Genomic DNA, 14154 nt, shown 5'->3' with positions numbered 1-14154 from the left:
ACTCCTACAAATTTTGTTCAATTCTGTCCAAAATCAGCTCATGTGATCTTTGGGCCGAGCTGCACAGAAATGACTGAATGTATTTTTGATATTCGCTACCGTTCCCGAGATATTTGTCTCTGAATGTGACCTTGCCTCTGTTTGTTGTCTTATGCTAGTTAGCTTAGCATTCTAATTGGTTGTTTTGTAAAAAGTTCTTCTGTTCCAGATATTGAGTGTTTCCTAGAATGATCTAAACTAAAATTAATAAATATAACATGTGGTGCATTTTTTTATAAAAAACATCTTCATTGTGAGATCATTCTCACATGAACTACTGAAGTTTGGCAGGTGTGTGTAAGTGTCTGGCCAGTGGTGCAATGAGTTGACTGTCAGTCACCAGATCCATAGACTGTGGATTCGAGTCCCATGTGGGGCGACTTTTAAATTGTTTGTAATGTGTCATTTCAATTCCTTTATTATCCCAATAAGTATTGTACTAGTCTTTCTTCTTCTGATTAAAATTAAACCTAAACTTTTTTTTTAATTTATTTTTTTTTTTATACACGATTCCACAATTGTTTGATTAACATTATTGAATCAGGCAGCCTGTATATTAAGACCTACTACCACACGGCTCTAATTCTAACATAATGTTACACATCAGATGTTTTTCCCCAACTGTTAACCAAACGTTCACTTAAGACATAACAGATAATGTCTGCGTGAATACTCACCAAGACCGATATTTTGAGATACTGTAATTCATATGTGTATATCAGGATCGTGCGCTGTCTGAGGCGTCTTTGTGCAAGCGCTTCGGATGCGTCAGTCAGCGTGAGGAAGATCGTTTTGTTTACATCAGCATAAGTTTGAAAATCACATTTCATTGGTTCAGACTCGTGCCATCGAGAATTCACTATGAATATTAACAAAGTTGAAATGCTGCGTTTTACAACGATACCAAACTTTTGCTGAGGGGAAGCGCCAGTTGTCGAGAAGCGAGCAAAGAAAAACTGCACTTTTCATGGACAAAGGAAAGGTACTCCTCTCAAAAAACGTACAAATAAAGATACTTTTAGATGTTTAATTGCTATTTGGATCATTGGGATCGCTAGACGAGTGCTTAATGAACTCTTTTTTGTGTGATCCTCAATTTCAACCAAAATTGACATTTTTCACTTGTTTTGCCTGTAGCTCGAAATTAGCCCATGTGCATTCCAACTCATTTTGCCAGCACAGGTCACAATTTTATTTGTTTATGTCTTATATTTATATTGTTTATTTTTATTTATCATTACATAAATACATCTTTTGGGTTCACCCTGTACTAGATTTGTGTCAGAGTCTTACACAGAATATCTTACCCAACTCTTTCCTCCTCTTCTTACCAGGGCATTGGATGCTATATGTTCCGCATTGACGACTTTGACGTTGTAGATGCCACGATGCACGGAAATGCAGCGCGGTTCATCAACCACTCCTGTGAACCAAACTGCTACTCTCGAGTCATCAACGTTGAGGGTCAGAAACACATAGTCATTTTCGCCTTGCGCAAGATCTACCGTGGAGAAGAGCTGACCTACGACTACAAGTTCCCCATTGAAGATGCCAGCAACAAGCTCGGCTGCAACTGTGGTGCCAAGCGCTGTCGACGCTTCTTAAACTGAGGATGAGTGATGGAAAATTTGCTGTGGCAATGGAGCTAGACGGGTAAAAACACTGGGCCGAGGCTTGATAGGTAAAGGGTGTCCAAGGAGAGGGTTTCAAAGCTTAACAGAGTCACCTCTTCAATTTGAAAGTCCTTTATTTAAAAGGGCCTTTAACTTTTAAACAGCTGTTGTGGAGCCATTGTCCTTGAATCATAATTTCTGCTGACCCATAGACCATTCAGTCTAGTAAAGCAGATGACGCATGATTTGATGATGTGTGGAAACATTATGGCCTTTCAAGAACATTGTGCTGTATTCTTTGTGGTTCACTAAATGTTTTATCAGGTTTTGAAAATAATCCCGGTCTCAGTCATAGCAGTTTTTTTTTTTTTTTTTTTTTTAACCAGCTCATAAGCAGCAAAAAAAAAAAAAAAAAAAAAAAAGCGGCACAAAAGAGTCGTATATTTTGCAGCAAAATTGTGACTACTTTTAAATTATTCCTGTAGGTGTTTTATGCTTTTTAAAAGCTGAATAGAAATGGCCGCTGCCAAGATTTCAGGGCGTTCTGTTCCTGTAACTGAGCTTTTAAATCTCAAACATCATCCCTTTTTCTTTATCTTTGAGCCAAACCTAAAGTGCTGGATTCTCAAGATCTGAACAGAATCGTCTCTGTGCTTGAGAAAGATTTCAGTGCGGACCACGTAGTTTGTGAAAGCTTAGCAGCAGTGAAGATACTCTGTAAAAACATGCACATTTCCAATGAAATTATGTGAACGTATTAATTCAGATCTGCATCTGTCGATTTTATTTTAACTGAGAAAGACTCGCACTGCTCAGGACAACATTGTAAACCCCTCAGTATAACACATGGATCCACTCCTTGCGCATGGCAGACGATAACAGACACGTTCTGTTGCGTTTCACTGATACGTTGTTGAAGTGTCTAGTGGTCTTCTCATCCGTGACAGATTTTTCGCTTGAAAACCCCTATAATCTTTTCAAAGGCTTTTATTTTTAACATTTTCTTTTTGGTAATTTATTTTTCATTGCATTTTTATAGGCATCTCTAAACACTTTGTTTTTGGTCTAAAACTGTATAGGTGGTTTTTAAACTTGATGATCTCCATGGTGCTAAGTTAAACATAAGTCCTAAAGGGGAAACTACATGCTTCCTGTTTCATGTCTCATTAGAAAACCGATGCAAGCTGTAATTGCCGCAACCGGTACTAAAATAACGAAACCAGACATGCTTTCTAACAATATGCCCACATGTCTATGGTGTGTTCAAATCCCATTCCTAATACTCAGAGCATTTTTTTTTTAGCATGTTTGTGCTTTTTTTTTTTTTTTTTATACCTCTTGAGAGCCTTGTGTCGAAACAAAATCATGCCTGGAGAACATAGAAGTATATTGGTGTTTCTTTTCATCGTGTAGTAGAGGACACTACTTAAGCTAATCGTGACTAACCGCATCCTCATTGCGTCACAGCTTTTAAAGGTGTGATGACATCGTGGATTTTTCCTGCAATAAAATCATTTTTTGCCACAATTGCACATACAATTGGAGCTCTACATTTACTTGCTTAAAGTGTCCTATAGATGTAGGACCGATGTATACTGTTGACTTACAGAATCTATATATATTTATAGAAGAGTTATTGAAAGTTTTTCAGCAGATGGTGGCACTCGGCACCTTAATTTTCCCTGAAAGATTTGGAGTTGTTTATCATCTTCATGTAGGTAAAATCAAGCTGGTGCCATCGTTCATCGTATAAAAGATTGTTCGGACTGTAGGAGCGTTCTATTTATTCCTGTTTGTCTTTATGGCAGTTTATACCCATAGGTCTGTGCTTTTTGTATGTGACCAAGGTCTTATCAGAGTTTTCTTCAGGGTTTTCTTTTTGTTCTTTTAAACCTTTTCTCCATTTTCTTTCCTTTTTTAACTTGAACATTGAGGATGAGTTCTTGCAACGTGGCCTTTTATACAAGGTGATGTTTTGAGCCAGCTGTTTGTTTTATGTGTCTGCTTTTATTTGGCTTCCTCAAAGGAGCAGTTCTCTTCTCCTAAATCATGTTATCGTCTCCTTCTTTTTCTTCGTTTCGTGCGTTTTGTGTGAGGTGGACATCTCCATCAAGAACCTGAAATTTAGTGGATCTCAGATTTTAATCAAACCACCCCAGACTTGCAAGGATTCTACCTCAAGCTGTTCAGACAACGTCAAGTAATACTAATGCAAAACTAGATTTGCTTGGTCTGTTCTGTCATGCAGAGTTGGCTTGTGTGCAATGAAGGATGCAAAGCACTAGTCAGGACCTCCTGTGATGATGTGTATCCCAGAGCTTTTTGGGAAAAGAAAAATCTGTCTGTGTTGGTTATTTTAAAAAACAACAACAACAACGTTGTGTTGAAAGACTTAAAAATTAAAAAATGAATAAAAAAAATAAAAAAAGTCTTTGCTACCTTGTACAAACGACCCCTAAGTTTGTAAATAGTTGTATACATATTTCTAAACCTGTTTAATTTTTCTATGCACTTTTTTTTTATTTATAATGTTTTTGCTTAATAAAGATGTAAAATGTTTGAACAAAGTTCAAGATTTATTGTGGTCTTTACAAAAGCATCAATTGTGCACCACTAATAACTAAATATATTGCTTGTGGCCAAATCCTGTCAAGAAATGAACAATGTCAAAACTTGAAATATTTGTTTGCCAACAATTCGATCACATTCACTATATCTATAATGCTTTTTAAAGGACTCTATTTTAGGAATTGGAATAGTAATTTAATAAAAAGCCAAAATGTGAAATATTAATTGGCATGATAAATTGGAGTGAAACGGAGATTTCTAGAGTGAATATTTCGGAAACTAGAAGGGGATAGGGAGGGGGAGGGGTGGGGGATTTCCTTTCTTGTTTGATTGTAAAAGCTTCCATATGAACCCTTGGTTACACATCTGTTACTCATTATACTATGTACGTCATTTTCAGTCAAAACTACTGTTCACATACAATGCATCACGTACAAACATTGTATGTCTTTGAATACTGGAGTTAAATGTGCAAAAAATATAACAATCTATATACACTGGAGAGAAAAAAAACTTTTTCACATTTTAAGTAAATTTTACTGCTACTGCTTGGTACAACGTAACTGTTATTATCAAGTAAAATCTACTTACTGTTGAACTTAACATTCATAAAGGAATTAAGTAAATATTTATTAGTGAAATTAAATTAGTAAATTTAACAAAATTAACTTTTTACTCAAATAATATAACATTGAATTAAACCATGCTTTTGAGGTATATGCTTTAAATATGCTGATTATTATGCTATCAGAGACTTCAATACTTGCGGTAACATTCGATAGATTATTTTTGAGCATGAATGTGTCATTGTGAGTAGAAAACGAACTCCAGATCTCACAAAATCGCAAGTTACTAAACCTAACAAAAGCAGTGATAAAACAATGTAAATACAGCTGGAAAACAGCAAAAAAAAAATTAACCTTATTAATTATTCATGACAACTATGACAATTATGCTGGGAACACCAGCATAAGAAAAGTTAAGTAGGTTTTATATCATTGATATTTAAGCTTTAATTTCTCCCATCTTGAATTGAGTACTAATATATAGCATTTAATTTGTTTTCTTGCCTGAACTAACTTTTTCATGTAGAAATTACATTAGTTTTTTCTGTAGTATTTTACTTCACCACAGAATCATTATCAGTAAAACTGTTTTATGATTTCATCAAAGTGTGAAATAATTACAAATTGCACTGAGAGTGTGTTAAAGGTGGGGTAAGCCATTTCAAACCACTGCGCACTGACGACCGATGGAGAATGTGGTGTTTAGCGTCATTGTTAGAGGTGTACTTGGCCAGCAGTGTTTTTGAAATATAGCTTATCCCACCTTTAAACAATACAATACTGTTTTGTTTTCTTAAAATACCACATTAATTATTCTTCAACACCAGCAGGGAGCTTTGCCAAAATCTCCACGGCATCGTTGCGACCGATAGTTGTTAACAGCTCAGCGAGGTGTCCGACGGTCCAGTCTGGGTTCTTGGTGACGACACCCTCCAAAACAGCGACAAGGGGACTTTTGTGATCCTTCATGGAATATGCATAATTGATCCAGGCAAAGGAAAAAGAGCACTGAGCAGCAAGGTGACGTGTATTCTTAGCGCCAGAGATGTCCGGGTCTAATACCAGCACGAGATCCTCAAGAACATCCAGGTTGTTCAGCACGGTTTTCAAAGGCTTACCCTGGACCTCAGGAGCTATGAATAGAAATAAAATTAGGGGTTACACTTTATTTTGATAGTTCACTTTAGACATTCTACTAACTACTTTGCAACTACATGTCAACTAACCCATTAATTTACTGTACCATTGTTAGGTTAGAGTTAGGGTTAGTAGAATAAGTTGAAATGTATTTGCAAAGTTACTATTTATATTAGTAGAATGTGAACTAATCGAAAGAGAGTTACCAAATGAGGTGTTTATGGAAAATCACCTGTGTATTTACTGTGTAAACACCTGAAAGGAGTGGTTTCATCTAGGGTCAAATCAAAGTTAGTTTGTTTTCATATACCCACCTAACAGATACGATCCAGATCCTGATCCAGTCATATGATCATTATTGTCGCTTTCTTTGATTATGTTGTATGAGACTGAGGTCGGTTCATATCTGTCAATTCCCTTTTTGGACAGGCTTTCCTGATCAGCTCCATTACAACATTTTTGAAATTCTGTTAAACATGAGAAATTCTTGTTATTTCCTTCCTTTAATCTTGTGAAACACATTATTTCAAAGTAGCACTCAAGACTTTGCACTCTTAGAAGATGAGGTTCTATAATATATATATATAATCTGTCAGGCGCTTCATATGTAGAAACTTTTAGGGGTTCCCATTATGGGATCATTTTATGGATTTAGTTGTAGTTCATTTGTTTTAATTCACTTTTAATTTGAATTACATTTTATGAATTAAACAGCTTATATACATACTTTATAAGTAAAAAACGAAGTAACCCTTAAACATGAAAGTATTATAATGTATCTTTATATAGAACTTTTTTGGGTTCTTTAAAGGGTTAGTTCAGCCAAAAATGGGAATTCTGTCGTTAATTACTCACCCTCATGTCGTTCCAAACCCACAAGACTTTCAGAACAAAAATTAAGATCTTTTTGATGAAATCTGAGAGCTTTTGGGACACCTGCCTTTACGTGCACATGAACTTTAACCCTTTAACTGATTTCTCAACCGTACGGTAGACCTTACTTTGAGTGTGAAAAAAATCAGTCAAAAGAAGAAGAGACAAAAATCTTCCACAGCTCTATTGTCCCACCCCACTGTTTGCTTTTGTCATGGAGGGATGGGACTTTTCAATTTTCAGGTGACAGCATCAGTTCGCACACTTCAGTTGGTCACACGAAAGAATGAAGTTGCTGATCGGTCATCAAATAATAGGGTCAAACAGGGTATCAGTTAAGGAGGGAATCAAACCACAATGTTGTAGTTAGTAGAGTAGAGTCTAAACCAGTGGTTCTCAACCACATTCCTGGAGGCCCACCAACACTGCACATTTTGCATGTCTCCTTTGTCTGACACACCCATTTTAGATCTTTGAGTCACTACTAATGAGCTGATAACCCTAATCAGGTGTGTTTAATTAAGGAGACACGCAAAATGTGCATTGCAATGCCAAAAATGGCAGATATAGCATGTCTGGATTGCATTCATATAGAACAGGGGTGGGCAAACTCGGTGCTGGAGGGCCACTGTCCTGCAGAGTTTAGCGCCAACCCTAATCAAATACACCTGAACCAGCTAATCAATGCCTTCAGGATTACTAGAAAACTACAAACAGGTGAGTTTTTATCAGGGTTGAAGTTAAACTATGCAGGGTATAAAGGACATATACTTTTTTTATATTAGTGGCGAACTAAATTCTTCTTCAAATGTAGTACTTTGACAGTGATTTTGCAAGTTTTTAGAGAAAACTGATGAAGAAGAAGACTATTATGGCAACAGCAATAGTGTCCATTTTGCAAATATTGGTAATTCATTTCACAATGTGTGAAATCAAGCAAATGTAGCTAGTATTTGCATTCGTTTCACACCGCAAGCTTCAGCAGAACATAAGAGAGTGCTTATAAAGTAACACATGTATAAAAGCACTCTGAAATGGTTGGTTGTACCTGTCAGCCAAACCAAAAAATTAGAAAAACTCTGATTTGAACATTCAGGAGCTCAAGTAAAATGACTAAAAAAAAATGTATGGACGATAAATAGACTTAGATATTTTACAAAACTTGCAGTATTCCTGTTGTGAAAAATGCTTTAAATTGCCATAATACCTGAATTTACTGAAATTTGCTGAATTTATTGAAATGGTTATGAATTAAAATCACTGAAAATGGCCTGGATATTATATTGACCACCACAACACAATATGTAATGTATTATTTATTTCTAAACCCCTTTTTTTTTTTCTTTTTTTTTTAAATAAACTTAATTTCATGTGGACCCTGATAATTACGGAAGGTATCTAAGACATACTAACACTGTTACAGTTATGTTTATTATTCAGAAAAGCCCATAAAATAGTACCGCAAATGTAAAAAAAAATGTAAAAAAGATTTACCATAAACTGACATCTCAATCGTACGGTAGAGTTTTATATCTTTTAGATAAAAACATAAATTTTGACAAAAAACAGCTTGAGGTCATTTTTTATATGTTCAATAATAAGAATTTTAAGAAAAATAATTTTTTCATTGGCTCCATCTAGGGGTGAAAGTTAAAGGGTTAATGACATCCCATTCTTAATCCATAGGGTTTATTATGGAGTTGACCCACCCTTTGCAGCTATAACAGCCTCAACTCTTCTAGGAAGGCTTTCCACAAGGTTTAGGAATGTGTTTATGGGAATTTTTGACCACATTTGTGAGGTCAGGCAGTGATGTTGGCTAGAAGGCCTGGCTCACAGTTTCTGGTCTAATTCATCCCAAAGGCGTCTATTGGGTTGAGGTCAGGCCTCCACACCAAACTCGCTCATTCCTGTCTTTATAGACTTTGCTTTGTGCACTGGTGCACAGTCATGTTGGAACAGGAAGGGGCCATCCCCAAACTGTTCCCACAAAGTTAGAAGCATGAAATTGTCCAAAATGTCTTGGTATGCTGAAGCATTAAGAGTTCCTTTCACTGGAACTAAGGGGCCAAGCCCAACCCCTGAAAAACAACCTCACACTATAACACTTGGCAAGTACCGTTCTCCTGGCAACCGCCAAACCCAGACTCATCCATCGGATTGCCAGACAGAGAAGCATGATTCGTCACTCCAGAGAACACGTCTCCATGAGGCTCTCTACGCACTGTTCTTGAGCTAATCTGAAGGCCACATGAAGTCTGGCGGTCTGTAGCTATTGACTCTGCAGGAAGTTGGCAACTTCTGCGCACTGTGCATCTCAGCATGCTCTGACCCCCCTCTGTGATTTTACGTGGCCTACCACTTCGTGGCTGAGTTGCTGTTGTTCCCAATTGCTTCCACTTTGTTACGATACCACTAACAGTTGACCGTGGAATATTTAATAGTGAGGAAATTTCACGAATGGACTTAGGTTGCCACATGTGCAATATCACGGTACCACGCTTGAATTCCCTGAGCTCCTGAGAGCGACCCATTCTTTCACAAATGTTTGTAGAAGCAGTCTGCATGCCTAGGTGCTTGATTTTATACACCTGTGGCCATGGAAGTGATTGGAACACCTGAATTCAATGATTTGGAGGGGTGTCCCAATACTTTTGGCAATTAATGCTGCGTTCACGGCACCTTGTATTTACCGGAATCTTGAGATGATAACAAGTGACGTTATATTCGGAGATGTTCAAGTCCTTGGACCGGGAATAATGCGTTTCTATGGCACCACTATCAACGCCTAAATGAATCTACAGAGGTCAGGTGGTATAGCGGCCATGTGGTACACCTTGACTCGTGCGAGAACCAATGAGGTTCATTCTTGTGTGTTACGGAGCATGTTTGAGCTTCCGGAAGAGGTTTGTTCTCATGCGTCAAGCAGGTTCGGTTGAGCTTCTGTTTATGTTCACTGATCAATGTTTATATGTAAATAAAAGCCTAAATTCAATCTGTTCATTATATAAAGTGATCAAGTCTCTTCAGACTAAATCACTCAATTCATATGGATTAGTTTTCTGCCCTACAAAGGCAAAAGACCTTAACTCGCTAGAATGTGGGAACTGAGAAAAAATTATTTTAAAGATTTTTTTTTTTTTTTTTTTTATAGGTAGGACACTTTAAATCTGGCAATTTGATGTTTTAGTAATGAAAATTACTAAGTTTCAAAGCCATCTCAACCATCATTTTCCTTCGAGAGCAATGGGCCATTTGTTTTACCTACAGTTTTATTCCGGTATTGTTTGTGTAAGAAGTGCTTCAGTGACGTATGACACAGGCTGCACCGTAGTTTAAACGCAGCAAATTATAACGGACAGTAAAACAAAGGCAGGATACCATACTTCCAGGCCACACAGTAACTTTTAAACAATGGCTAAACAATAGCAGAGTACCCTAACTCAATTTGAGCGTTCCAAAACAAAGGCAAAGAGCGATAACTGGTGTTACAGTGTTCTGCCTTGGTTTCTGCTGAACTTTTGGAAGTTACTCTTAGTAACAACCCATTATTAATTTCTTGAAAAAAAAAAAACAATGGAATTGACTCAAGATACTTATCCACATGATAAAGGAGGTCTTGAATGTCCCAAAAATATCAATAACTCATTTTCGACCAAAATTAAGTTACTGCCGTTTGCCTATATAGGGCACTTTTACGATCTCTTTATGAACTTTTTGAAGCATCAAAGTGGTAGTTGTGTAGCTGTCAATGGAGAAAGCTCTCAGATTTCATCAAAAAGATTTGTGTTCTGAAGATGAATGAAGGTCTTACGGGTTTAGAACTACATGAGGGTGAGTAATTAATGACTGAATTTTCATTTTTGGATGAACTAACCCTTTAAAATTGAGTCAATAGCATTCTATTGAACCCTATTGAACCTTCTTTTTTCCTAAAACTGAAGTGTGTAATTGCTGTACTACCACTGCAATCACCAATAGGTTTATTCCCACCAATAGGGATTGTTGTTTCATACAAGTTTCCAAAACACTCGCCCATTATACATAATTATGTAAAAAAAAAAAAAACAGTCATGCCCAAAACAAACAAAACAGAGTGAATGTTTTGAGAGAACACAGGTCTTACAGGAAGCAGTTTATGAATGGCTTACTTGTATTTGGCTCTGTATGTCAGCATCTAAAACTACACACTTTTCAGCTTTGAAGGGGGGATTTAAAGTTGAGTTTTAACATCATATTACGTAGATCATTTACTTGTTTATTTATTTTCTTGTTCTTTGAATACTGATTTCGCATTTAGCAATGCGTTGGAAGTCTTAATGTTGCTAATTTAAATTTATCTTTGATCAGCCTCAGCCAGACGTAACAGGAAACACTGATTTTCATTTCAGGATATCATCCAAATGTTTATTCCAGCGACTGACCTTCATTCAAATTTTTAGTCGTCCTCCTCCTCTTGATAACCAAGAACAGACATAGCAGAGTGAGAGTGGATAAAATCCCTAAAAATACATAGATCCCTGCAAAGATTGCACAAGAAAAAACAAACAAACATCAAATTTGCTTTTGTTTAACATTGAATCCATCATATTCTATTTTTCTTTCTCTCATGGTGTGTGTTTGTATTGAAAAGGCTACATGTAAACTAGACACAGATACAGATCAACACCAAGCACTGAATACTGATATACTGTAAATATGTACTCTATAGTTCAAAAGTTTGGGTTCAGTAAGTATTCATTTTTTTAAGAAATTAAAACTTTAATTCAGCAAGCATGCATTGAAGTGACCAAAAGTGACAGCAAAGAATTGTACATTGTTACAAAAAAGTTCTATTTCAAATAAATGCTGTTCTTTAGAACTTTCTATTCATTAAATAATCCTGGGAAAAAAAAAAAACATGTATCAGGGTTTCCACAAAAAGATCAAGCAACTGTTTTCAACACTCATAAGAAATGTTTCTTGAGTTCCAAATCATTGTTAGAATTTCTCAAAGGTCATGTGACACTGAAGACTACAGTGAAAATAATAATAATAATAATAATTCTGTATTTTTGATCACATAAATGCAGTCTCGATGAGTATTTTTCTTTCAAAAACATTTTTAAAAAAATCTCACAAACTGTAGTATGATAAACTGTTGTAGAAATAAAGACAGAAATGCAAAACATTACCTGTCAAATCTATGGCAGAAGGGTTTTGAGTGGGGGTTTGAGAGGGGTTTTGAGAGGGTTTTTGAGAGGGGGTTTGAGGCAAACTTTGATGGGGTGTTGGAGAGGTAGGCCTACTTAAGCTGCCAACAGAGGTAGTTATTAAGGAAGTACTACTCATCACAGTCTAAAAAAAGAAAAACAATTTACACTATGAAAATGGCATGTATCAGGCTTTAATTTTAGCTCATTTAGGCCCCGTCCTCACGGAAACGCGTTTCTGTGTATACGGACAAATTTTGTATCGGATAGGCGTTTTCAGAAGGTGCAGAAGGTTTTCAGAAGGTTTCAGATAAATCTGAAAACGGCGCCCTTTGCGTTTTGGTGTGTACAGCCAATCCGTATATTTTGTGAAACGATTATGTCATCACCCCACGTGTCGACACTAGTCAGACACCGCTAACAGCACAAAACAGCAACAACAATAACACATTCTAGATGCTTGTGTTCGTGCTGCAGAAGCTACTGAGCCAAAATAAAGTGTTATTTCTAAGCTTTACTAAAGTTTGTATACAGCGTGCAAGTTTTATGCGCATGCTCCAAGTCTTATTCCCTGTTTTAAGTGTATATCTGTGGCAGAATTACAGCGCCACATACTGGTCTGGCATGTATACTACATCGTTTTGAGTCGTTTCAGTGGTTTCGTGTGTACGCAGATATTTCTTGAGACGAGGGAAAAAAAAAAAAAAAAAGATCGGATAGGGAAAGATCTGGCTTCGTGTGGACGGGGCCTTAATATCTCTCTGCTTCAGATGAGAAAGCACTGTTGGACAAAGGGAGAGCTAACTCGAAGAAAAGTTAATATAACAATCTTAAATAGCCTACTGTTATTACTGTGGTCGGCAACGGCTGAGGGATGCATTTTCCATTGAAAACCTGTTCACTGCAAAAAAGATCAGGAACATATAGGCTATGTCAATAATTATAGGAATAAAAGAGACACGCAGAATTAAAGCTCACTTTTATACTGTATATTAATGATGTTTGGTATACACAGGCTACTTAATGGGTAATCAAAACGATACCGTAGCACTTGCTTTCGATTTTCAATACTTTAATTAGCAATAGTCTTCTCCGTAAGATAAATTAAGTCTATCTTAGTGTAGGTAAAAACAACAACAAAACAATAGGCTACAGACAAAACTAGCAGTAGGAACATAATAAAAAATAAAAAAACATTAAAAAATCTAAGCAAAATGTACCTTTGTTTACAGCAGATGGTGTCAAATTCGGTGCTGCATGCTATAAACTGTGTCGTCATGCAAGGGTGACAGTTTTGGCACTTAATGTGATGTCCGTCGTTAAATGTTCCATCCCTGCAAGCTCTGTGAGATAAGCCGACTTGGTGTTGCTCGTCGGACCACCCGCAGTTTTCAGTAAATTCGTAACCTGCCGTCAAAACAGAACTATGAGTAAAATGTATTATTATTTTTCAAACAAGTATGCTTCAGTGGTTTTCCAAAGTTTAAAACGATTATAATTGGGCGCATTTTCGTCGGTCACTACTTTTACAGACGACGAGTTATCTTTATGAACGTAACATAGCGATCAGTTTTGTAGATAGTAGGCTATACCACTTTATTAGCCTATACATTTGTAGGCTATAGCACAAATATATCATAAAAAAACTCGAATATTTTATTTGAAAGTCTTTTAGATAATTGACTAATGACTAGAAAATATTTGCTTTGAGCGATATTAACAATCTGCGCCACGAAAATTAGAAAATTATTCATTCTCATCCTGTTTACATGTAAATAGCCTAATGGACTAAGAGACGAAACTTACCTGCTTGGATGTTATATTTAGTCTTACATGGCTGACATTGATGCAGAGCAGAATTCCAGAATTTCCCATCTGTACACTTTTTTGAAGTCATTTACGCTGATAGTGTGTAGTGATAGTGTACGTTTCCTTTACGTGGTGTCTGCACTAGACTATTCTGAGTGACTGTTTAACGATAACCAGCTGTGAGTTGAAAGGGAGGAGTTGAGTGGGTTGTGTGAACTTACAAAGCAATGGAAAAAGCACCTCCTTGTCTAAAAATGTCTTATATTTATACATTCATACATTTTCTCTTAACATATTAACATCAAATGCTTTTGCTTTTATTTTCATATTTTCATCTTGTTTTTCAGTTTAATCTGA

The 14154-nt window shown here is 36.4% G+C and overlaps 2 protein-coding genes across 5 annotated transcripts in view; one reads left to right on the top strand and one right to left on the bottom strand.

Moving 5' to 3' along the window:
- kmt2bb (lysine (K)-specific methyltransferase 2Bb) overlaps positions 1–4219 on the top strand; it is a 50068-nt gene extending 45849 nt beyond the window's left edge. For all 3 annotated transcript variants that reach the window (XM_051863433.1, XM_051863431.1, XM_051863432.1), the window contains exon 37: positions 1374–4219. In XM_051863433.1, coding sequence (XP_051719393.1) covers positions 1374–1649 — 276 coding nt within the window. In that variant the 3' untranslated portion in view covers positions 1650–4219. The remainder of the gene's footprint in view (positions 1–1373) is intronic.
- igflr1 (IGF-like family receptor 1) lies at positions 2960–14025 on the bottom strand. Of its 2 annotated transcripts, XM_051863443.1 has the most exons (7): positions 13795–14025; positions 13209–13395; positions 12832–12889; positions 11971–12133; positions 11221–11316; positions 6238–6390; positions 2960–5919 (listed from the first exon to the last, which is right to left on the bottom strand). In XM_051863443.1, exons 1-7 carry the CDS (start codon positions 13883–13885, stop codon positions 5597–5599), a joined length of 1071 nt encoding a protein of 356 aa, XP_051719403.1. In that variant the 5' UTR covers positions 13886–14025; the 3' UTR covers positions 2960–5596. The 2 variants fall into 2 exon arrangements, with proteins under 2 accessions (XP_051719403.1, XP_051719404.1); XM_051863444.1 differs by lacking the exon at positions 11971–12133 and having other exon boundaries at positions 13795–13818.
- Positions 14026–14154: the final 129 nt, after the last annotated feature.

The sequence above is a fragment of the Ctenopharyngodon idella genome, chromosome 15 (genome assembly GCF_019924925.1).
Source record: "Ctenopharyngodon idella isolate HZGC_01 chromosome 15, HZGC01, whole genome shotgun sequence".
NCBI classification, from domain to species: domain Eukaryota; kingdom Metazoa; phylum Chordata; class Actinopteri; order Cypriniformes; family Xenocyprididae; genus Ctenopharyngodon; species Ctenopharyngodon idella.
The sequence above is the reverse complement of the archived record's forward strand: the minus strand, read 5'-3'. Positions and strand labels throughout refer to the sequence as shown.